Here is a 26,392-nt window from a genome sequence, read left to right as displayed (position 1 = left end):
TAATATTGTAGGGGATTTCAAACTTTCTAAAACTTGCATGTGAGTTATGAAATCTGTAATGCTTATTTAGTCCATTTAAATGTAATAAACTGTGAATAAGAGCCAAATATGACGTGTGATTACCTGCTCAAACCTCTGCTTCCAAGCAAGAGAGGACACAAGTTTTCCAGTCCCAGGTTGATACATAGCAGCCATCGTGTAGGTTTCTGTGTTCTTCCTCTGCTTGGAGCGGAGCAGAGCCAGAGTAGCCTTGGTGCTGAGGCTGAGAGGGTTGGGGTTGTAGGAGCTGATGCACCAGGAGCCGTAGACAGAAGTCATGGGAGTCGTCTGAGTGTTGTTTGGCTTGGTGTAATTCAGGAAGCACCAACTGACACTGGTTGTCGTGCGAAGACTAGGGAACTGAAAGAACTGCTGAACGTCTGCCAGATCTGTGAGCAGCAGAGTGCTTCCAGCAGCGTCCCCACTCTGATTGGCAGCCAGCTGCACCAGCATGTTGACAGGGATCTTGCTGCCCATGGGCGGCTTGGCCTCCTCTGGAGTGTCACTGGAGGCGACCATGGACTGTGGGCTGGAGCTAGCCTCTGGGGTGAAGGAGTCGTCAACATCCAGCTCCTCTGGGGACTCTCTGCCACCAGGGGTGTCCATCACAATTTGCAGAGGGGGAGTGAAGCTGTCAGCTGGTGGCATGTCGGGTATGTGAGGGGCGTTGGAACGCACTGGGATTTTGGTGGAAGGGAAGTCTGCTGGTGGGGAGGAGGACATCCTCTCCTGATCATCCATTGAACCCTCGCTCTTTAGAGGTGCACGCTGTGGTAACATGACGCTGTCCTTCGAAGCACTCAGCTCGACAGCGCTCAGCTCCTTTACAATCTGACCGTACATCTTCTCCTCCTTGACCCGTTTCTGCTGTTTGGTCTCTATGAAGAGTTCTAGGCTACTGGCCGGTGATAGCATCCGCTTGCTTCCCCCGATACTGGAGGACGCATCCGTGGTGGAGATGGTTCTCGATGTCAACGACAGCGGAATTCCCGTGTTTAGTCTCCCGTGTTCAGTGTTCAGATCTGGAACATTCCAGAGTGGATAACGTGGAGCTCCCTCAGGCTGACCAAGGATCTGAGATAAGTTGAAGCAAACTCCGTGCTTTGAAACACTGCCGCCTGTGAGTGAACTGGATGATACATTCTCTGAGCACATGACTTTTGCTGAATAAGTGCTCTGGCTGTGGTTAGCTAAGGGCTGTGAAACACTTGTGTACATAACACTTCCGTAAGATGGCACGTGAGTCTGTATCCTAACGGGGACTAGCATACCTGGGAGTGATTGCTGTGAACCTGCATTCTGAGTGGCGAAGATTGGCTGGACCTGTTGCAGGAGCATTTTGCTCTCAGTGAGGGCCACTTTAGACGGTTGAGAGCTGTAATGCTGGACCTGGGGGGAGGCTCTGGAGGGATACTGGTAGTTCTGACTGATAGCACCGTCAGCCTTCATGTCACACTGCTCCTGGATCTGCTGTAGCTGATGAAGAGGTGGGTGGGATTTCTGGAGCATGTGCGGTATACTAGGCTGTCTGATATGTAGTTTCTGTAACTGGTGTGGCTGGAAAGCCAGATGCTGCTTGTGTGTCTGTGTTGACTCCGGATGCCAGAACAAGCCGGGCTGAAATGGCAGGAAAGGCAGTGAAGCCAAGCTTCTCTGGAGTGAGGAGTATTGCATCGCTTCCTGGCTCATGAGCTCATGACCTGGATGCTCTCCCTCTGATGACTGTTGACTTGGCAGATGAGATGACTTCTGGAACAGTGGTGGGTCTTCCTGGCTGTCCTCACTAATTCTCTGTTGCAGGAGATGATAATGTGACCCTCTCTTGGGTCTTGCTACTTCGCTGGTTGATGCACCGTGAGAACCTTGAGAGGATGGGGGGCTCTGCCAAGATAAGGGTCCATGGTCCGAGTGCTCTTGCTTGATGGTCATTTCGAGACCGCCTTTCTCATGCACCACAGTCTCAGGGTAAACGCTGAGGGATGCCTGCCTTACTAGATAGCCCCGTCTCCGTTCTTTCATGGCTGATGCACTGGAGTAAACCTCTCCCTGTCTGGATGATGTTGAGAGGCTGCCATAGTCAAATGACTTGCTACGGATCTCTGGGATCTCGGTGGCCAGAGCACAGGGAGCCTGTTCTGATGAGGAGCGTCGCATCTCCCTCTGCTGGTGATGGCCGGGGATGGTGAGAGAGTTGCCGCTGTACTCAGACTGCTTGCCAAAGTCATCCTGCTTGGTCGGTGACACAGATTTCAGGCTCTCTTCCTTGTCAAAGGACATAGAGAAGTTGGAGCTGTGGGACAGGTTGCTCTCCTGGCTGGGGCTCCTGGACAGGCTGGTGCAGGACTCAAAGCTGGACTCCCCAGAGGAGTGCTCCAGGTCTGCCAGACGCAGACGCTTCTTCTTAGGAGGCAGCTTCTCCGCAGGGAGCTGGGACAGTGTCTCACTCCTCTGGGGCCACTGGAATTCTTCAACGTGCTTCTCCGGCTCCTTGGACGGTACATTGGGCTCTTTCTCAGGTTTATCTGGCTCCTCCGTCACCCTGATCTCAGGCACTTGGATGTTGGGCTGACGCACCAATTTGGGGGGCATGTGACAGGGCTGGTTGGGTGAAGCTAAATCACTGTCGCTCTGCTGCTCCATGCTTTCAGACCTCAGGATAGAGTCCGGGCTCTGCACATCCTCTGTGTTTTCTGTATCTGACTGCTCTGAATATTGGCTAGATGGTTTGTCTTGCAGGTAGGCTGGGTGCTCGAAGGACTCTGACTTCTCAAAGGAGTTTGGCCTACTGAGTGAGTTTGTGTGCTGAATGACAGAGATAACATTGCCATTTGCCTTTCTGTCAGAGTCTGGGACTAGCACTACGTCCTCTGAGCACATACTACTACAGCATGTTTCAAAACTGTCTGATTGGCTATGTGCATTGTACATGGATCCTATGGATCCCTTCCCAGTAGGTGTTTCCCTTGAACTCTCTTGACTACCTTGTTTTGAATCATAATCCCCAACCATATCGACTGAGCCACTACTGTCATACTGGCCTGGGCCATCCTCCTCATCTCCTACACTCTTTTCCTTCCTGCGTTTACGAGTGGCAATCTCTGTCATTCCCACTTTAGTACCATAAGGGCTGTATGCTGTATGCTCTGGCACCACAGGACTGCGCTCCCCTAGCTTTAACGCCACGAATGGGGCTGCATTCTTGGGAACGTGTCCATAGGTTTCATAGTCGCCATGCCCTTCATGTGCTGAATGCTCAAAAGCTGCCTGTCTCCTAAGCCTCCTAAGACCGGCAGCACCCGGGTAGAAGACGTCATCAGAGGTCATCATTTCGTCGAAGGAGTGGCTCACTCTTATCCCCGGTGGGACGTTGAGGTTGGTCGGGGAGGATGTTGGCATTGAGTTACTCCTAATGAGTGGCCCTGAATCAGAAGGAGCCTCTAATAGACCTGTGTTGCTTTGGCAAGGGCTTGTGGGATACTGCTTTGGGTCAACGCCTGCTAGTAGTTGCGCTTCACTGTTTTCATTTCGGAAAAATATATGATCTTCAGATATCTTCCCCATGACTAGGTTAGTGTCTTGGCCAACAGTGGCCATGCCTACTGCAATGGAGTGTCTAGATCTAGGAGAGTTAGGTTTGTAATACCAAGTCCGACCAAACATGATCTCCTCGTAGGACTTTGCGTTTGTGTTGGGAGGGCTGATCTGTTGCTCTGCACTCTCTGAAAGGGAGAAGTAGCCTGAGTCTGTGCTGCCTTTGCTGTGTGGACTCAGAAGGTTCAGGGACTGCTGGGACTGCTGGTCTGAGTCCTGTGATCCCTTCCTATCTGTCAGTTTCAGAGCCAGTCTCTGTTTGATAGTGGGAGAGTCATTCACGCGGCCCACCTGGGAGCTGATGTGAGAAGCCTTGAGTTCCATGAATGGGGGGCACTCCATTGCTGTTGGCGTGACCCCTTGTTTTGGGACGATTAGGATAGGCACTTTCATGGATGCCATAGATAGTTCCTCAGCTGAGTCAGCATATGCCGGCTCGCCACCCTTCTCCATTGTGCTTTTGTCCATCTCAAATGATATCTGGGGGATGGGGCTGCCTTTGTCCATAAACATAGAGGCCTCTGCCGTCTCCTCGTCAGTGTCCGTACTCTGTTCACCGTCTGAGTGTACATCCGTCTCTCCCACTGAGGATGCCTGATCCATGTCTGTGCGTGAAGCTGCCAGTTCGGAGAACGGGACTAGTCCCGCTTTGATGGCATGGGCATGAGATTTACGGTGTTTGTACAAATTACTCTTGGTTTTAAAGGAGAACCCACAGGGGACACAAGGGTAGGGGCGTTCCCCAGTGTGTGAACGAATGTGCTTCTTCAGCACACTGGGTTTAGCACAAGCCCTTCCACAGTAGTGGCATATGTACTTCCCTGGCTTCTTGGGTTTCTGCTCCTTCTTGTATCCCTCCTCTGGCGGCTCCGGCCCTGATTGGGAATATTGGCCAAAAGAACTGGGTAAACTGGGAGATTTCTGACGACAGAAGACTCCATGGGCACGGGAGTGTCCAGGGAATATGTCATCGGAAGGGAGCTGTCCAGCGAAGGGCCAGGCATGGGCCTCCAGACCAGGCTGTGGCTTGGCTCCGGACAGGAAGCGCTCTTGCATGGGCTGCTGTGGGTACGGTTGTGGTAACTGGTAGGAGTAAGTACGGGGGAAAGCCTGTGTGTATTGACTGTCTTGAGATGGCTGACCCATTGCAGTTGATAACAGCTTCCCAGAGCCATACTTTTGTGCTGAGACGGTAATATTGCTGCCACTGGCACCACTTTGCAGGCTTTCGCGATGCGAGTGCCTTTTTCCCTCTGGGTCAGCGAAAGTGCTTCTTTTTGTGCCAGCTGAGGGTTCGGAGACCCACTTCCTTTGTAGCTTCTCCCGGGGCTCCTTGGTGCATTTTTGTCCAGCAGCAGATGCATGTGGCTCCATTGTCCAACTAGACTTCAGTTGGGTTTCTCAAAGGTCAAATGTCAGATGCTGTAGTTCTTAAATAAAGGGGCCTTCCATTACTGAAGTCATTTTGGGTTGTTCTACATTTGAGTCACAAAGATCCTCTATAGTGGGCATCAGAACACTTTCTTTCTGTCAAGCATACTATAAACTTGCAAACTTGCTTCAGCCCTCCAATTTTCTGTCCAGTTCATTAAATGTATCAAGACCTTTGAGTGATCTGAAAATTCAAACAGAATATGAATAAATGCCATGTACTGTGAAACGAAACATGGTTTTAAAAATCATGATTGGGTACATAATATCTATTACTGAACACTTACCAGTCTTAAAAGGAAGTGCTTGTTGATATCCCTCCTTTTACAACTTCCACAAGAATCTTTACGTAAGACCTGGAGAGAGGAGAGGGAAACAATTCAGTGACTGAAACAAAACATTCACTGTGAAGTCACTGTTAATAACTTATGTCCCTAGGATTTTCCTCAATTTTCAAATAAATGAATCCCAGTTCAGTCATCTATATTCTCATGTACAGTGGCATGCAGTACAAGGAGTACAGTGCTCAACTAGATTGAAGTTGAAATATTTCTAATGAGTGTAGTTTGTGATTGGCCACCCCCTCCTTCTTACAGTGAGTCATCAGTAACAACTAGGCCCACGCAGTTCCTAAAAAGACAAAAAAGTGTAAAAATAGCCTGCTGAATGGAGGTGACGTAAGACATCATACGCGTGTGGGCATCCAAAGGGCAAGTCATAAAGGAACTACCAGCACTAGCATTTTTCTTTTCGATGGCCTCTGTTTGATTTTTACTTTCTATACATACACATACTGCAATGCCTAGTAAACACAGAAACTGTAAATAAACCTACATATGTTTGTGATTCTATTTCAGAGTGCTAATGTACAGAAACCACACCAACACTTGAATATAGAATAAATCCAGTGTCTGAGACTAACATGCTGAACATGCAAGTCTTTGCTTTGCATTTCTTGATTTCAGTTTTTTTCTCTGATTGCGACAGACACACACAAGGCCCTTTTGCTCTGGCGCTGCCAGGGTAGGAGCACGGAAGCTGTGTGACGCGGGTGTCTAGAGGCCAATGTGAGAGATAAAAATAGCCCAGCAGAAAACCACTGGTATTTTTAGCACCTGAAACATTAACTTTTGGTCAGTTTTTGTTTTCTTCAATGCTGTTACACAATAAGAATGTGTGCAAACACCAGAACAGTCCATAAGCCCTAAGTGTAGTTTAGCAACTACAGAATAAGTGGTTGGATGGAGGTTTGGTACCGGCCAGATCTCCTTTCTTATTGACCAACGATAAATACCACCATCCTGTTAAACAACTATTCATGTACATGTTTAAATTAAACCCAAAGCCAAATGTGTATGTGAAAACACAGCCACGTGTTACTATGTTTACAGAATTCAGTATCAATTCCAACACACCTGTAGCAACAGTTGTTGCATACCAACCTAATGAAATGTTCTTGATTGACAGCTTTGTAAAGATAACGTAGTTACAGAGAGACACATTCTGAGAGGAACAATAACTAATCCAAGCTTATTCTCACAATTTGCACTCTGTTGCTAGTATTTTGTGAAAAAATGGTCAACAGATGCAATTGAGCCTTATGATGCCATAGCAAACCTATCACTGAGTGAAAAATAACAATCTGTGAAAGCTGGAGTCAGTTTCATATATCACACTTAATGGTGGCCAGGTTAGCGCACCCCACTCCTCTTCCCCTCTCACCCCAAATCTCACCCCTCCATGTTTGGGAGCATCTCCTTCCATTAATGAATCTGTCTAGCTCTGCTGCTGGGCCCCAGATATATGCATGCAACACATCCTCACTGATAAACAGGAAAGTATCTCTTGTTATTCAATACAGATCCGCTACCATAGTGCCAAAGTTCTCTAAAACCTCTTTCTTTTAGCACATACAGTTCAGTAGGCATCTGTCCAAAACCATTGATGAATTATTCTCTGCCGTGTTGCATAAGGTTATCATTGTTTAAGTCAAAGAAAAACAATTGAATGGGTTATATAAAGTGTTTTTATCCTAACTAAAACGCTGTCCTATTTTCTGACTGAGTGTGGGTGAGAATATTCATTGGCATCATTGGTACCTGGAGGAAGTGTGTGTGGGACACACAGAGAGGCAGAGTGTGTTACGGACACCTCGCTCTATAGAGATGGAAGGGAGCTGACATTCTCAAAGATATAAACAGAAACACTCCACTGGATGATTCAAGCATTTTATGTAACATCTCCATTGTCTAACAGTATTTCATCTGATAGGAGGGCCCGCTGCCAAAAACTGATGCCAATGATGAGGCGGACATTTTCATTATTTACAGTACACCGGGCCCCCACAGTAAGTTACTACGCACGCACACATCCCCCCAAGCATTACAGTATATATATCTCCATCAACCCCCTCCTCCCCAGAGGTATGCATAATGTGTGGGTATAAACCATGTTAGCTTCCTAAGATTAGGGCTATCATTTCATGGGGAGAACATAACGGTGATAGAGAGCCTCTGCCCACCTCGGGCCCAGTTCTGGTTTCTGGCTGGAGATCTATGGGGAGTGGGGGATAAGCTGGTTGCCTGGGGCTATACCAGACCCTACACACTGACGCACATCTCCATTGTGACTGGGGAAAGAGCAAACCTTAAAGAGGCCCTTTCACTCAATCAAAATACATCCTCTTTCAATGCAGGGATTAGGTATTTAAGCGTTTTTGGGCAAGCAGATTCAAGAGAGAGGATTAGAAAATGTTTTGTTATTTTGTGTGACAATGAGTGATGTGTAGTTATCCTTAAACCATTTGGACAGCCAAGGTGCCACATACCAATTTGTAGTGCTTGGAATTCCTTTCATCGCTGAAATAGAGAATAGAGTGAATCCTGTTTTCTTTTCCCTCAAATAGCAACATCTGAAGTTAAAATGAACCATAATGCCATATCTCTCACTGTCCAATCAAAAGTTAATTGCAGGACACGAGCACTTTAAATAATTTAATACAATTTTGTGAATAAAACAAAAACAGACCTAGAAAATATCTCCGTTGCCAAACTACACTACCGTTCAAAAGTTTGGGGTCACTTAGAAATGTCCTTGTTTTCGAAAGAAAAGCAATTTTTTTGTCCATTAAAATAACATCAAATTGATCAGAAATACAGTGTAGACATTGTTAATGTTGTAAATGGCTATTGTAGCTGGAAACGGCTGATTTTTTATGGAATATCTACATAGGCGTACAGAGGCCCATTATCAGCAACCATCAGTCCTGTGTTCCAATGGCACGTTGTGTTTGCTAATCCAAGTTTATCTCTTTAAAAGGCTAATTGATCATTAGAAAACCCTTTTGCAATTATGTTAGCACAGCTGAAAACTGTTGTGCTGATTAAAGAAGCAATAAAACTGAGACTAGTTTTGTATCTGGAGCATCAGCAGTTGTGGGTTCGATTACAGGCTCAAAATGGCCAGAAAAAAATAACTTTCTTCTGAAACTCGTCAGTCTATTCTTGTTCTGAGAAATGAAGGCTATTCCATGCAAGAAATTGCCAAGAAACTGAAGATCTCGTACAACGCTGTGTACTACTCCCTTCACAGAACAGCGCAAACTGGCTCTAACCAGAATAGAAAGAGGAGTGGGAGGCCCCAGTGCACAACTGAGCAAGAGGACAAATACATTAGTGTCTAGTTTGAGAAACAGACACCTCACAGGTCCTCAACTGGCAGCTTCATTAAATAGTACCCGCAAAACACCAGTCTCAACGTCAACAGTGAAGAGGCGACTCCGGGATGCTGACCTTCTAGGCAGAGTTGCAAAGAAAAAGCCATATCCCAGACTGGCCAATAAAGATTAAGATGGGCAGTCTGAGATATGGCTTTTTCTTTGCAAACTCTGCCTAGAAGGTCAGTATCCCGGAGTCGCCTCTTCACTGTTGACGTTGAGACTGGTGTTTTGCGGGTACTATTTAATGAAGCTGCCAGTCACGTCTCCTCCCGTTTCTCACCTCCGGCGCTCTGATTCGCCGGTCTACTGAGCCACCGGTCTGAGCGCACCACCTCGGCAACACCGGAATGGAAACCCAACGCCACCTAATCACCTCCAGCGCACCTGCACGTCATCATCTCATCACCACCCCTATTTAGCCCTGGACTGTTCTGTATGATGTTGTGTGTGATTGTTTAGCTTCGTGTCGTTTACTCTATCTTTGTTATTTATCTTTGTCATTGTTAAGTAAACCTTGACCTTGTTAATTCCTGCGTCTGCGTCCTGCCTCTTCATATACTCAGTACTCGTCACAGAATCACACACCAAACGAAAATGGATGCAGCAGGAGTTTCCCAGTGCCTCGACCAGCACCAGCAGCAGTTTGCCCAGTTGAATGCCGCCATGCAGGAAGTGCTCCGAACTCTGCATAATCTGCCCAGCGCTCCGGTTCCACCTGTTCCCGTGCTATCACCCACTTCTGCGGGAGCCCTCGCCCTACCGGAGCGCTATGACGTTAAAACTACTAAATGTAGCGGCTTCCTACTACAGGTTTCACTTTATCTGGCGCGTCAGCCTGGGGCATGTCCATCTGACCAAACCAGGATAGCGCTGGTGATTTCGCTACTTAAAGGAAAGGCGCTGGATTGGGCCACGGCAGTCTGGGAAGGAGAGGAGGCAGTGGCGCTACCCTACCCCACCTTCCTCGCTCGGTTCAGGGCGGTGTTTGATCATCCCACGGAGGGAAAGGACAGGGGGTGAGCATCTCCTCCATCTACAACAGAGAGAGGGGCCCGTGTCCGAGTACACTCTGAGCTTTCGCACGGTGGCGGCATCTTCCGGCTGGAATGAGCGTGCTCTGCGCACGGCCTTCAGGAGAGGCTTACGGGAGGACATCAAGATGGAACTCGCATGTCGGGACGACGAGATGGACCTTGATACCCTCATCACCACGTCCATCCGTCTCGACGACATGTTGAGAGAGAGCCAGCGTTCCCTACACCTCCCGGAGCCTCGACGCTCACCCCATCTGATCTATGGAAGCCGCCCTGCTTCCGAGTCCTCATCCATGGAGGTGGGCAGCACCCACTACACCACCACGGACCACAGATCTCCTGGTGGCTCCCTATCTAGGCAGTATGACTCCCGTCGCCGCTCCGTGAGTGTTACGTCTGCTCCTATCACAAAACCATTGTTTTTAGTTCCCATAACGGTGATTGGTTATTCCTTCTCTTCCATTTCTACTGCTATGATAGATTCTGGATCAGCGGGGAACCTTATAGTTAGGGAGCTGGTCTCTGAATGGGGGTTGCCCACCGTGCCACTGCCATCTCCGCTACACGTCACCTCACTGGACAATAAACCCCTTGGATCAGGCACCATTACGCACGTCACTCTCCCCATCACCATCACCATTCCCACACTACAGGAGCACCACAAGGAGCTGTCATTCCACATTGTCACGTCACCCCTTCACCGGATCGTCTTGGGATTGCCCTGGCTCAGACTACACAACCCCACCATCAATTGGAGCACCAAGAGGATCACAGCCTGGTCCACCTCATGCCGGAAGACCTGCTTGCCGTTAGTTTGTTGTTCCACGTCAGTGGAGAGTCCGGAGTCCGCCCTCCAGCCCAACATTCCACGTGAGTATGCAGATCTCTCCGATGTCTTCTCTTCATTAAAGGCTACGTGTCGCCCTCCTCACAGGCCCTGGGACTGCGCCATTGACCTGCTGGAAGGACAACACCCCCCGAAGAGTCGCATTTACCCCCTTTCCATGGCGGAGACTGAGGCCATGGAGAAGTATGTGGCGGAGACCCTGAAACAGGGGTTCATCAAATGCTCTACCTCTCCTGCCTCCGCCAGCTTCTTCTTCATGGCCAAAAAAGACGGAGGACTGAGACCATGCATTGACTACAGGGGGCTGAACGCAGTCACCACCAAGTACCGATACCCCCTCCCTCTGGTTCCGTCGGCCATCGAGCAGCTACGAGGGGCCCGGTACTTTACCAAGTTGGACCTGAGGAGTGCCTACAACCTGATCCGAATCCGGGAAGGAGACGAGTGGAAGACGGCATTCAGCACTACCTCAGGCCACTATGAATACTGCATCATGCCATACGGCCTTGCCAACGCACCTTCTGTGTTCCAGTCCTTCGTCAATGACGTGTTCCGGGACATGCTGAGTAGACAGGTGGTGGTGTACATCGACGATATCCTGATCTACTCGGCTACGTTCGAGGAGCACATCAGGGACGTCCGAGCTGTCCTACTCCGCCTCCGGGAACACAGACTGTTGGTGAAGGGGGAGAAATGCGAATTCCACCAACAGGCCATCTCCTTCCTGGGATACCGGATCAGTCCTCAGGGGATGTTCATGGAAGGAGTGAAGACGGACGCGGTCAGGTCATGGCCAGTTCCCACCACCATCAAGGGCCTACAGAGCTTCCTGGGCTAAACTAATTTCTACTGGCGTTTCATCAGGTCCTTCAGCTCCATAGCCGCCCCGCTTACCTCTCTCCTTAAGGGTGGGCCTCAGAAGCTGGCCTGGAACCCTGAGGATGACGCTGCCTTCGAGAGGCTGAAGGAGAGGTTCACCACAGCGCCCATCCTAAAACACCCAGATCCATCTCGTCCTTTCATCCTGGAGGTGGACGCATCGGAGGAGGGTGTGGGTGCTCTCCCAGCGGCACGGTAAGCCAGAGAAAATGTATCCCTGTGCCTTTTTCTCTAAAAAGCTTACCCCCGCAGAGAGGAACTATGGAGTTGGAGACAGGGAGCTGTTGGCGGTGGTCCTCGCTCTGGAGGAATGGAGACACTGGCTGGAGGGCGCAGTCCATCCATTCCGGATTCTTACTGACCACCGGATTTTGGAGCACATACGGGCAGCGAAACGGATGAACTCTTGTCAAGCCAGGTGGGCCCAATTTCTCACTCGTTTCCAATTCATTCTGTCCTACCACCCAGGATCCCAGAATGTGAATGCTCCAGGATGCACCATAACGGAGAAAGGAAGGATCTGGGGGGTCCTATCCTGCCCTCGTCTCTCATCGCTGCACCTGTCGTTTGGGATGTGGATGAAGACATCCCAAACGGGGCGCGTGTATGTACCCTCCAGAGTCCATGACCGCCTGCTGATCTGGGCGCACACTACCCTTACGGCAGGGCACTCTGGTATTACGCGCACCCTGCATTCTCTAGCCCAAAAATACTGGTGGCCCACCTTGGCTTCTGATGTCTTCTGCTATGTCAACTCCTGTTCCGTATGTGCCCAAACGAAGACATCTCGGAACGCTCCGGCAGGCAAACTAGTTCCTCTCCCAGTGCCTCAGCGACCTTGGTCACACCTGTCCATAGACTTTGTCACCGACCTTCCACGTTCTGACGGCTTCACCACAGTCATGGTGGTGGTAGATCGGTTCTCCAAATCATGCCGTTTTTTGCCACTAACTGGTCTTCCTTCTGCTCTCCAGGTCGCTGAGGTCCTGTTCCAACAGGTCTTCCGGCATTATGGACTTCTGGAGGACATCGTCTCGGACCGTGGCCAGACCACGGCCAGCCTCACTTCCGGGTATAGGCCTCAGTCGAATGGGCAGGTGGAGCGCATGATCCAGGAGCTGGGGAGGTTTCTTCGTTGCCACTGTCAGGACCGGCAGGGTGAGTGGGCGCGGTTTCTGCCCTGGGCAGAACATGCCCAGAACTCCCTCGTTCACTCCTCCACGGGGCTCACTCCCTTCCAGTGCGTCCTAGGGTACCAGCTGGCCCTGGCCCCTTGGACACCCAGCCAGACCGATGCGCCCGTAGATATTCCATTAGAAATCAGCCGTTTACAGCTACAATAGCCATTTACAACATTAACAATGTCTACACTGTATTTCTGATCAATTTGATGTTATTTTATTTTAATGGACAAAAAAATAGCTTTTCTTACGAAAAAAATGACATTTCTAAGTGACCCCAAACTTTTGAACGGTAGTGTATGTTCTTTAAATATTTGGAGTCATAGTCTTTAACACTGCTATTATGGACTGCTCTGCTGTTTTAGACCTGCCAGCATTACATGGTTATTGCAATAAACTAATTAAGGTAATTAAATCAACCTCATCTAGTTTCAGTTCCAGCTCTATTACAGAGGATAGTACACACAGTTCTGTTGGTCTAAACAAAGTGACATCTGCAATTACACCTGAGTAATTCCTGTAGAAACAAAGGCTAGTCGCATGGGCAGCCACCTGTGTGTTTTGGGTATCTCCGTTCCTTATTTCCCTGAACAGAAACCGGCACAGTTTTTTGTACTTTCCAGGGCAGACTCTGAATAATTCAAAGCATTGCTAATTGTTTCCATTCAGTAATTACAGAGTTTATGGTAACAAAGTCCTGCCTAGAAGTGCATCATGGTCAGTGCCTCAGCCTCAGGAGGCCTAATGGGACCCCCAACCGAGACCCTTATTTATTTTTCTGTGTTTGTCTGTTAGATTTTTTTCTCTGTCTTCTATGGCAATATAGAACTGGCATAGAAACACACATATATCTGCATAAATGTTTTATACGTTTCTCTGTATCTTTCCTTACAGTGGGAATAACAGGGGAGCTGGGTCGGTTTGCTGGGGTCTTTGTTCCAGCTATTCCAGCTCATTAGGGATGGAGGCAACTTTAACAGCTCCAACTGGCTTCATCAACTGGCTAGCTAGGGGAAAATGTGAAAGGGCTCTGAAAATAGATTGAAGCAAGGGTCCTACAATAAAGTATTGTGTGTTTTAGGGGCGTCTGGCTCAACGTTGCCTTTCACCTGAACTGGATCAGGGAGTTATTCACAATGCAATGTTTAAGAATCACTCTGTTCTCAAATGGACTGCATGTACAGAGTACACAACATATTTTTTTGACTATTGAAAGGACTGAATGAAATGTATTAATTCTGCGGTCTTGACACACTTCTCGGCTCTATTCAATTTCAGGTTCATTTGTGCCTCTCAAGGTAACATGGGCTAGAAAAGAACGGAATAAAAACTAATATAATATGCAATAAATAAACACCCCCACTAAAAAAATAGATGAAACTATTTTCATCTTCAGAGTTAAACCCCCAACAGTTTGGGTCTTGACAGCAGCCCGTGAGATTCACCATTTGCATAGCCAGCAGGATTGTGGTGTGGTTTTATCCCCTGTAAGCAGGTTCTGTGGATGTATCACCCAGTCTGTTTGCAAGTCAGCCCCCGGGAGTGTCATATTGACTCCTCATTAGGAGCCCAAAGATGAAGCACAGCCTGGAGCCAGGAGGGACTGCAGCCGGGAGATACTGCAGTCTGGAGACTGTGGAGAGACAACATGCAACAGGTTGAGAGGCCAGGGGAGAGAGAGAGAGACCATCCATTGCTCAAACCAGGTCAAGGTGGTCAGCAGAGCCAGTGGCCTCACAGAGCAATACTAAAATTACAACTACAATGTATAGAGCATTATAGACATTTATACAATGGTGAGTGTATGGGAAATGTGTATGGCATGATGGGATGGATATTTCATTTCGGGACAAACTCCAGCAACATATGAGAAAAGTAAAGACCAGTACTGGTAAAACTACAAGGCACAGGATTCAGACAAGAATCATATCCTGACAGTCATACATCCAGTCATATTCAGGTCTATATTTCAAGCAGCAAGTAGGAGATACAGCTAGGCATAGGATGGGAGGTGATATTTTTTAACATGGAGGATGTGTGTGTGTGTGAGTAGTGAAAAGAGAGAGTTGTGCTCTGTGTGGGTGAGAGGCATCGGCTATAGCCTCATTGAGACAGGGTGAGGTGAGGAGTGTGGGTGACAGTTGTGTGGGAAGAACAAGCCTGAATGCCATGCAGCAGGGTTACAATGCTGATGAATTGGCGTTATGAAAGGAGCTGGTTACACAACCCAGCTAGGCGGCTGGTCGGTCGCTCCGCTCGGCCACCTTGTCTCTCCATCTGTGTGGGAGCTCAAGTGGGAAGACGGGCGTTCACTAGGCATAGCAAACCACACCTTAAGCTGAGGTGTTCACTGTGCACAGTCATGCAATTGCACAATCAATATTGTAGTAGTTCCACCTTTCCCGCTGATAGGCAGGTGGAATTCCTTGCTTTTATTTGCATTTGTTGTTATGAGATACGGCAGAAACATTTGACATTCAATGGGGAAACATCATCCATCTGCAACAAATTATAAACATATTGATGTTACAAAAATGGACTAATTTGGGCGCTGGGTTGTCTCTTAACAAATCGCTGTGTGCCAAATCTTGACTGGGCCATGACATGGGTATCAGCCCCCATGCCTGATGATGTTCCTGCTGATTGTGATGAATGTTATCTGCTCTTCCAAGAATGCTGGGCCATTATGGGAGGCGTAATCTACGAGCGCCGGCAGTAAACAGGATCTCTCTCGGCAGTGCAGAGGTGTACAGTCAGGCACTCAGGCCAACAGCACACACCTCGCCTCACAGACAGTTGCCCCAGAAACACTGTTTGGCTGTTCGCTCATTTGTTTATGAGCTTTTGATCAATGCGTCCATCCAGATCCTCTCCATCAGTTTCTGATCTGGCCTCTCCCTGGCTCTCTCCCAGAGGACATATAGATTCAGAGATTCAGAGTGTTTAATAGTCACATGTACAGGGGTTGCATGTGTGATTGCAGGCTACAGTGAAATTCTTAGGCTCCACATTAGTCATTAGTCAGTTAGTCAGGCTCCACATTAGTCAGTTACAGAGACCAGGAGCAGAGCAGAGCTGTCTGTTGGTGTTGGGTAAAGGCCTATAATACAGAGCAGATCCAGTTCATAATCAACCCTCTCCAGAGACTCTGAGAGTCCAGTATTATGTGCTCAAAAGTATTGCTTGGTTGTAAGTGCAGACGACGCTAAAGGGATATATGTGTGACCTGTTTGGCCATGCCACCAGCCCAGCGCCTCATCTTGAAGATGAATTAGCCCAGAACAGTCTGTGGACTCTGGACAGGGTTGATGGGGAACAGGGGGTGACATCATTTCCCCCAGACAAGCCAGTCCATGAGCCTGAGCGTGAGTGGACACACACACATACATACACACAACAGCACACACACACATGAGCGCACACACAACTGCACACATACAGGCATGCATGCACACGCACACTTTCCTTCTCTCTCTCCCTCTTTCTCTTTCTCTCTCTCTCTCTCTCTCTCTCTCTCTCTCTCTCTCTCTCTCTCTCTCTCTCTCTCTCTCTCTCTCTCTCTCTTTCTCCCTCTCTCAGTTTCTCTCCCTCTCTCTCTCCTCCTCTCTCAGTGAGAGGCCCATCATGGGGTGCAGGAAGACTCCAGTGGTCTGAGCATAGCGCCTGGGGTGTCGAGCCAAAAGACCGGGCCGGGGGCCTGGGCCCCACAGGCTGAAAGCCATTTAGAGAGGGAGAATCAGCTCCTTTCAACATGAGGTCATGCTTAATACAACTGAGACTCTGGCAGCCTCGCCAGTGTCCCCAGCGTGATATACAGTTACCAATCAAACAAGTGGCCAGACGGACACAGACAAAGGGGAAAGGGGGTAAGTGCCGCCACGCTAAGGTCCTGAGGAGGCTAGGTTGAGGGTTGAGGGTTGAGGGCAGGGAGGGAGAGAGAGAGGAGGGGAAGTGAGGGAGGGGAGTGCGGTACTGTGGGACTCTCTGGCAGACCGACTGTGGGACAGAGCCGGGTAATTACACCAGGCCTCAGTAATTGAAAAGGGCATAGATGAAAACACATCTCCCTGTGTCTGTGTACAGCCCTCTGCTCTGAGACGCGCCAACAGGCTGCCTGCTGCAACGCTGGAAAGAGCAACAATATAAGAGTCAGCAGCAGAATGCTTCCTGGTTGGATTTATGATTATTTCCTGGAGGTGGAAACGGCTAAACATGCATGCTGTGTGCACAGTGGGATAAACCATGTGACCCAGATCTTACTCTTTATGTTGTAGTAGGTGCAGTTATGGGATTTCTCCAGCTAAGCAGCAGCACTAACTATCCCTAGTTTATTCATGCGCCACAGCTGTAGCCGTTTAATGTACGTTTCCATTTAGCGCTGGATGAAACACATAAAATCCCCCTATGGAAGGAAAGAGAGGGAGAATAAAAATGAATAAAATTAAATAGTTGTTTTTAATTGTCTATGGAAAGACTGTCATATTTTCCACCGGGTAAGCTTGAAAACATTACCTTCATTACATTTTCCACAACATTTTGCAGAAATGTCAGGAAGCAGCTGTAGAGACACTGATTAATGGTCTTTCTCACTGGTTCCCCCACTTATAACACCAAGCCCCCCGTCTTTTCACCGACATTAGAACTTCATGAGGTATGCTAAACTTTATATCAACATAAAATAGGCAACTTTAACTTTTAAAACCATATAACCGTAGCAAAGAAGGCTGCTTCCTTACGGACATCTCACCTGTGGCTATCTTGGATGGAGGACTAACACAGGTTTAACTAAGTCTGGAAGGTCATCACATGGCATTGAACAAGAAAGCATCCACTACCCCTCCATGTCCCCCCTCCTCCCCCACACAGATCTCTCCCAGCGCTCAGAGTTTGGGTATTCTATTCCTAATATATACTGCACACCATGTGTTCACAACCAATATATCAAACAGGGTATTGTACTACGGTGCTGGGGAAAGCCAGCGGAACAGTATATCTCATAACTTCCAAATATTTTTAAACCGCTGCTGGGTTTCTATAAAGAGAAGGTGAAGGCAAAACAAGAAAGGGACCATCTGGAGGCCGTGATCCTGTAGGACTGGTGGAGGAGAGGAGGAGGAGCTCAAACATCTGCCACCAATGTGCCTCGCTGCCTGCATGGTCCAACCAGGGCCTCCCTCCTAGACCAAATAAATTACTCTAGTCACTTTCCAAGGTTAAGAGCCCCGCTTATGGCGAATAAACAGACAGGCGCCCGGTGTCTAACCCACTGACATGGGTTACCATGGAAAACAATGTAAAGTGCTAATACTTGCACACAGCAAGGCACCGTAGTTCAGACTTGTTGGCAATGTACACATCAGGGATGTCTAGCACAAATGTCACCAGCTCCACAGCCGAAATGTTTGGGATTGAATGGACAAACGGTGTGTGTAGTTGAATGGGTTTCCCTTCCCTGAAGAGATAGTTAGCTGCACCACGGAGACATTAGGAGTTGATTCAGGTTCATGACTGTAAGTCGATTTGGATAAATGGCATATTATATTATATTATATTATAGGTTAACCAAAATGGTAGGAAAGAGAGGAGCTCCCCTCAGGGAGAGGAGAGAGGAGAAGAAGGAGAGGAGAGGTTTGAGCTGGAGGAGGTATGGCAGATGGAACATGATGAAAGGTGACAGAATAATTCAGACCATTACATGGCAAGTCAGTAGGGAGTGTGGCTGTCACTGATAGAGAGGATGTTTTAGACCTGTAATAGTGGGGTCTTCTCAGTGTGGCCTGATAAACACAGCCATAATCAATTGTGCATAAACAAATATTTGACACAAAATCCTATCTGCTTCCTGGCGGTACTGCAAAGTCCCAATGCTATAAACCGAAAACAAGGCTGAATCATGATATCCTTCAGTACTTATACTTACCTATTGAACAGCCAGTTAATCATGAGCAGTATTTCTATCACCTTTATCATGAGCAATATTTCTATCACCTTTATCATGAGCAATATTTATATCAACTTTATCATGAGCAATATTTATATCATCTTTATCATGAGCAATATTTCTATCAACTTTATTATGAGCAATATTTCTGTCATTTTTATCATGAGAAATATTTCTATCAACTTTATAATGAGCAATATTTATATCGTCTTTATCATGAGCAATATTTCTACCACCTTTATCATGAGCAATATTTATATCACCTTTATCATGAGCAATATTTCTATCACCTTTATCATGAGCAATATTTATATCATCTTTATCATGAGCAATATTTCTATCAACTTTATAATGAGCAATATTTCTATCAACTTGATCATGAGCAATATTTATATCACCTTTATCATGATAAATATTTATATCATCTTTATCATGAGCAATATTTATATCAACATTATCATGAGCAATATTTCTATCAACTTTATCATGCGCAATATTTCTATCAACATTATCATGAGCAATATTTCTATCAACTTTATCATGAGTAAACCACAACCCATAGATCAGATTGCATCAGGCCTGTCTTTTATATCCCATCTGCTAGCACGCAGCTAAAGCTAACACTCACCCCTTTCCAGATGTGAGGCTCACTGAGACAAGGTGTCTGTTTCTAACACTCCCCTTATTTCCACCCTAAACACACGCACTCCTGACTCCTGTGTGGAATGTGTGAGGGGGAATGTGTGTGTGGGTGTGTGTACCCTCACCTGCGTGATCTCAGGGGACTTGAGTGGTGATTGAGCCTGGCACTGTTTAGGGGTCTTCAGTCCGCTTGGGTGGCAAGGTGGGGGGGTGGGGGGGTCACTGGGTCAAGCTGGTGGGAGGGGGGCGAGAGGGGGGTCCGAGGTCAGGATGACCCCTTGGCCGGGGTGCGGAGACGACACAGACCACTGGAGAGAAACAACAAGAAGAGAACCATTTAGACACCTGCCATAACAATACAAACCCAATAGACTGATTTTGAATGGGCCAATAAATCAAACAAATTTTAGCATCGCTCTATCAATCTGCTTTTTTTATTTAACAAAATGTTTCAGTGCTCTGGGTCGGCTCCATATAGTTAATAGCACGCTTGCCAAAACGGTTCATAGAGATAGATCATAATTCATAGGATCTCTAAGGTACAGTATGGTGCATGTACAGGTGCAGGAACAGGCAAAATGGTGACATTGCCTAATAAAGAGCTAGCTAAGCTGTAACAATAGAGCTAGCTCAGCTGTAACAATAGGCCCAGGCTCTTTCTACCCTACATATCTCCCTCTGTTAGGAGAGATCGAATTGATGCTCTCCTTTCCGACATGACAAATTAGACAAATCTTATCCGTGTAAAAGAGGAGTGGGCATAATTCGGTTGGTTGTTAATCTAACGGACGGTGAGAAAGAATGAGATATATATTTTTATCATCCTCCGTGAAAACGCCAGCATGAAACTCTGCTCGATCCATTCATACCTCCTCGGCCGTGCTGACAAATCACAGATATTAAATTAATAGAGACCCAGAGAGCCAAGGTCACTGAAATATAGCAGAGGAGGCACTTTCTCTTTCTCTCTCTCTCTCTCTCTCTCTCCTTTTCTCTTTCTTTCTTTCTTTCTTTCTTTCTTTCTCTCTCTCCCTTCTTTGTTCCCCCTCTCTTCTCTATGTCCCCCCCCCCCCCTCCAGGGAAGGGGAATATGTAATTCCATGGCCGTGCTACGGCCCCGGCCCTCGGCCAACTGGCTGGGTCTGCTGCATGGAGGAATATCACTGTGGTTTCGCAATAAGAGGGACTCCTCCCTGATTAAATACTGTACAGTATGGTCACAGTAATCTCAAGTCAACCACTCTGTGTTTCTCCATTAGATAACTGTTGTGCGTTTTTTATCCAGGACAGAGATTGGCTTGACTGTAAACAGCTAACTGTATACTGGGTTGTTCACCTTTATTTACCTCAGAACCCCTTTTCCACTTCACCGGATAATAAATTATTCATAGATGCAGGCATTTTGAGAGGAACCAAAAACAAACCTGTGCTGTGAACTGGTCTATTCCTGATGGTAGGTAAGGTTGTTTTTCGAGTCTCTCTCTCTCTCTCTCTCTCTCTCTCTCTCTCTCTCTCTCTCTCTCTCTCTCTCTCTCTCTCTCTCTCTCTCTCTCTCTCTCTCTCTCTCTCTCTCTCTCTCTCTCTCTCTCTCTCTCTCTCTCTCTCTCTCTCTCTCTCTCTCTCTCTCTCTCTCTCTCTCTCTCTCTCTCTCTCTCTCTCTCTCTCTCTCTCTCTCTCTCTCTCTCTCTCTCTCTCTCTCGCTCTCTCTCGCTCTCTCTCTCTCTCACCAGGCCAGGCATGCTGTGACTCAGGCTTATGTAAGCTTTGTCAGGGCAGAGGGCAGAGAGCAGGGGGCTCCTAGGTTCCCCATTGATGTGTGTGTGTCTCTCTCTGGGTCTAGCCCCTCCAGCAAGGTAGAATACTACCCCACTCAGTCTGACCTAAGCCTGCTTGGGAGGGGAACTCTGAGGCAAGAATATTTCCATAGGGTTGCATCATAATCTGCAGTATGACTCTCTCAGCAACAAAATAGCATAGGCTAGCTAGCCTATATCTAGCTATGTTGAATGCCATGCTATACTCCAATGCAGGATTCCACCAGAAACTAAAATAAAGACATACTATCCTCTCTTTCACACAATGTAAGTCAAGGTCCAAAAAGTACAGTAATTCAGCAAATCGGATCAACATGCCTAATGTACCGCCCTGAACTGTTTGAATGCAGTGTCTCAATACACTAATAAATAGTTTTCTGATGACTTACAGTTCATCATCCATAATTAACCAGCATTTCATGAACATCTGCTATCCTCTTGGTAATAAATAAGATCATAATCTATGACAGTTTAAGGCACATTACAGAAGTCATCAAACGGTACAGTATAATAATAATGAATTTAACTTATATACAGTGGCGTGTATGGGAAGCCCCCCTCCCCACAAAAAAAAACAGCGCCCCTCTGTCTCTGTATGCTGTCTGGTCAAAACGATTATGACGTTGCCGCCAGTAGCACTGAATGCAAGGGAATCCAGCGAGCATTTGGCCTCCCTTGATAAAAAATATATAAAATAATAACTAATCAGCATTGAGCTAAACTGAGTGAGCTCAGCTGTGAATGGCCCTGGCGCACCAGAAAAAAATGGCAAGGGAAGCCAGCTTGGATTTGGCTTCACACCAATCACATCACGTTAGAAGCCAAAAGTAATTGACAGAAAACTTGAATTGTTGCATCTCGTTGTGTCGTTGTCCTCTGGTGGCTAGCTAGCTAGCTAAAATCGTCCATTTCCTAAATTAACCATGGATGGCGATAGGGATTTGGACTTTTCCGTACTGGTCAATGATTACAACAGTGATTCTGATCCAACCATAAATTCATACATTGTGCCCCTGGCCTGAGAGGATAGAAGTTCAACATGTAGCTAGATGTAGTAACGTTAGGCTAATGTTAACTAGCTGGCCTGGTGCATCTTTGCCCATGAAAGAAAGTTAGGCTAGCGAGCAAACATTTTAGCAAGGTAGCCTAGGACAACAAAAAGTATGTATGCCAGAGTCATAGACCGTTTAGGCAACATGAAAGAGGAGGATGGCATTGCCGTTTCTCTACAAGTAGGGTGACATGTTTTTTCTACTTGCATGCACACACATAAATCAGTACCATGGATAGCCACATCATATTTAGCATACATTGATTGGACTAAATCGTTTTTGTAATTTTTTAGTCACTGTATTAGACTAACCATAGGTGATTAGATTATGTTGAAATGGTGCTAGAATAGTGGCGCTGGAATAATGTCGGAAACATTACCTTGCTTGACCAAACAGTTACATTCAATATGTTTTGTGGACTTCACCGGACAGATGTTGCTCTCCGGTTTTGTGATGAAACAAAGGTGTGGTTGAATTTACTCTGAAACTGTGTCTTCTTATTGTCTCGGCCTTAGGCCTATATACCACCGTCGCAAGGCATATGAACTAACAGGTTATAGAGCAAACAACACAATTATCACAACACATAGGTTATAATATGTCTTTTTTTCCCTGGCTTGGCTTCCCGGTGATTTTACCCACGCACCGCATAAAAGGCAAAACAAATAAACAACACATTTAAATTAAGGTGGTAGAGATGGAGATTGAACGTCTCTGTTTGGCTTCGGATGAAAGGCAGAGAGTTGAGGCAGTTTGGAAACAAAGACAGCCAGAGAAAAACAAAGACAGTTGTTAAGTATCCTACTGAGACACCAATGTATGTGTCATAACACATTAGTCAGAATTATCATGAATACCATAAATATATATCAAGGCTGTTATGTCACGATAATGAGATTGATAGTTGTCACGACTTCCGCCGAGGCTGCCTACCCTCCTTGTTCGGGCAGGTTTTGGCGTTCGTCGTCACTGGCTTACTCGCTACTGCCGCTCCCATTCTCATCACTCCACTTGTCTTGTCTTGTCAATCACACACACCTGGTGCTCATCCCCTAATTAGTATGTGTATAAGTGTTCCCTCTGCCCCCTTCTCTTTGTGAGTGATTGTTCTATGTGGGAGGAGAGTAGCTCGGTTGAGATACTCTCTCATTTATTTTAGCAGGGTTGATTTTCCCCTGTGTCATTACATTTATTGTATTTTCTGAGACTGTGTTTGGTCGGGGAGGATTGTTTCCCCTGTACCTGTTTCGATTGCCGTTGTAGGCGTATTGTATGTCTGGAAGGAATAAATCTGCATCCGATTATTTTACTCCTGCGCCTGACTCCGTCCATCAATCACCACAGAATCACTCACCCGCTGATATGGAGTCAGCAGGAGAAGACTGCATGCCTGGAGTCGTGGCAAGGGTCCAGGAGCATTCCACGATGCTGGCCAGCTTGGGGGAAGCGATGGATCGGGTTCTTCAGGTCGTCCAACGCCTGGAGAGGAGAGGACCCGATCTGTCGAGACCAGCTGGCCAACCGGATACAGCCACCTACACACCAGCACCCGGAGGGATCCAGATATCCCGGCCACCGGCGTTTAATGGGACGGTAGCGCGCCGTAAAGGATTCCTTCTCCAACTGGAGCTGTATTTCTCCAACATCAGGCCGGCGCCATTGGAGCGGGAGAAGGTATCCGTCCTCGTTTCCTGCCTCTGTGGGAAAGCCCTGGAGTGGGCCAGCGCGGTGTGGAACGAAGGAGGAGCCGCGTTGGAGGACTACAGGGAGTTCGCTCACCTCTTTCGGGCGGTTTTCGATCACCGACCGATGGTCAAGAGGCGGGCGAGCGGCTGGTCCAGCTGAGGCAGGGGACGAGGACCGCACAGGACTACGCGCTGGAGTTCCGGACGCTGGCAGCGGGGTCCGGGTGGAACGAGCGTGCCCTGATCGACCATTTCCGGTGCCACCTACGGGAGGAAGTCCGACGGGAGCTAGCCTGCCGGGATGCCATGCTATCGTTCTCCCAACTGGTGGACATGGCCATCCGGCTGGACAATCTGCTGGCAGCCAGAGGACGTCCTGGTAGGGGTCTGCCCGTTCCCACCCCGGACGACTCGGATCCCGAGCAGATGGAGCTGGGTGGAGCTGCCGGTCGAGAGAGCAGAGGAGGACAGCGACAGTGCCACTCTGATGGCACGAAGGGACAATACACCTCATGTTGCAGTCAACGTTCTTTTGGGTCTGGAGGCGGTAGGCAAGGCACTCACGCATCACCCCAGGTATCGAACACCCACACTTGTTCAGAGCCCTTTGTGGCGCACTGTACCATATCTATCTCCTTTCCCGATCACATGGTAGTTCCCCAGTGTAAGGCGCTAGTCGATTCAGGCGCAGCTGGGAACTTTATGGACAGGGCATTTGCACGCCGTCAATGCATTTCATTGGTTCCCCTATCCATTCCACTCCCCATCAGAGCCCTTGATAGTCGACCATTAGGGTCCGGGTTAGTTAAGGAGGTTACTGTACCAGTCACCATGATCACCCAGGAGACTCATTTTGAGCAGATCACCTTTTTGATTATTGAATCTCCTGCTTACCCTGTAGTATTAGGTATCCCGTGGTTAGCCCTTCACAACCCCAATATCTCATGGCCGCATAGGGTTCTTACAGGGTTGTCGCGAGAGTGTCTGGGTAGGTGTCTAGGTGTTTCCATTGGTGCAACCACGGTGGAAAATCCAGACGGTACCCCCACCGTGCACATTCCCCCCGAATACCATGATCTGGTGCTCGCGTTTTCCAAAACGCAGGCGACTAAATTACCACCTCATCAGGAGGGGGATTGCGCGATAAACCTTTGGGTAGACGCTGTACCTCCCAGGAGTCATGTGTATCCCCTGTCGCAGGCTGAAACGGAGGCTATGGAGACATACGTAACCGAGTCCCTGGGCCAAGGGTATATACGTCCCTCCACTTCACCTGCTTCCTCAAGTTACTTCTTTGTGAAGAAGAAAGATGGCGGTTTACGCCCGTGCATTGATTATTGACCACTGAACAAGGTGACGATACGATTTAGTTATCCTCTTCCCCTCATTCCTTCAGTGATTGAGTCAATGCATGGGGCCCGCTTCTTCACCAAATTAGATCTCAGGAGTGCCTACAACCTGGTGCGTATTCAGGAAGAGGATGAGTGGAAAACAGCATTCAGCACAACCTCAGGTCATTATGAATACCTAGTGATGCCCTACGGTTTGATGAATGCTCCATCCGTCTTCCAGTCCTTTGTGAACGAGGTGTTTCGGGACATGCTTGGTCGCGGTGTGGTGGTCTACATCGCCGAGCATGTGTCCCTGGTTCGCAAGGTACTGGTCCGACTGCTGTAGAATTACCTTTATGCCAAGGCAGAAAAGTGTGAGTTTTTCCAGCAGTCAGTCTCCAGCCTCGGATACCGCATTACTACCTCAGGTGTGGAGATGGAGGGATATCGCATTTCAGCCGTGCGTAATTGGCTGACTCCAACCACGGTTAAGGAGGTGCAGCGCTTCCTTGGCTTTGCCAACCACTATCGGAGGTTTATCCGGGGCTTTGGCAAGGTCACAGCTCCCATTACCTCCTTGTTGAAGGGTGGGCCATCCCGGCTCCGCTGGTCTGCTAAAGCTGACCTGGCCTTCAGTAGACTGCAGGGTCTGTTCACCTCAGCCCCAGTACTGGCCCACACCGATCCATCACTACCGTTCATAGTGTAGGTGGATGCGTCCGAGGTAGGGATAGGCGCTGTCCTCTCTCAACTCTCAGGCACACCACCCAAGCTCCGCCCCTGTGCCTTCTTTTCTAAGAAGCTCAGCTCGGCGGAGCAGAACTACGGCGTTGGTGATCGGGAGCTGCTGGCTGTTGTCCGAGCTTTGACCGTGTGGAGGCATTGGCTCAAAGGGGTGAAACACCCTTTCCTCGTCTGGACAGACCACCGTAACCTGGAGTACATCCGGGCAGCGAGGAGGCTGAAACCTCGCCAGGCCAGGTGGGCCCTCTTCTTCAACCGGTTTGATTTCACGCTATCATACATTCCGGGTACGAAGAACGTGAAGGCAGACGCACTGTCCCGGCTGTATGACACAGAGGAGAGGCCCAGAGACAGCACCCCCATACTCCCGGCCTCCTGCATCGTGGCGCCGGTAGTATGGGCGATGGACGCGAATATAGAGCGGGCATTACGCACAGATCTATCTCCACCTCAGTGTCCAGCT

At 48.0% G+C, this 26,392-nt stretch overlaps 1 protein-coding gene across 2 annotated transcripts in view; it reads right to left on the bottom strand.

The window, feature by feature from the left end:
- The window catches only part of LOC121548913 (human immunodeficiency virus type I enhancer-binding protein 2 homolog), a 65,038-nt gene that overhangs the window by 8,376 nt on the left and 30,270 nt on the right, over window positions 1–26,392 (bottom strand). The window contains exons 2-4 of one of the 2 annotated variants that reach the window (XM_041860572.2): window positions 19,429–19,611; window positions 5,349–5,417; window positions 124–5,245 (exon numbers count right to left, since the gene is read on the bottom strand). In XM_041860572.2, coding sequence (XP_041716506.1) covers window positions 124–5,004 — 4,881 coding nt within the window. In that variant the 5' untranslated portion in view covers window positions 5,005–5,245; window positions 5,349–5,417; window positions 19,429–19,611. Of the gene's footprint in view, window positions 1–123; window positions 5,246–5,348; window positions 5,418–14,165; window positions 14,310–19,428; window positions 19,612–26,392 lie in introns of those variants that run through there. The other variant, XM_041860573.2, reaches the window with a different exon arrangement.

This window comes from Coregonus clupeaformis, chromosome 33 (assembly GCF_020615455.1).
Source record: "Coregonus clupeaformis isolate EN_2021a chromosome 33, ASM2061545v1, whole genome shotgun sequence".
NCBI classification, from domain to species: domain Eukaryota; kingdom Metazoa; phylum Chordata; class Actinopteri; order Salmoniformes; family Salmonidae; genus Coregonus; species Coregonus clupeaformis.
This window is presented reverse-complemented; position numbering and strand designations above follow the sequence as displayed.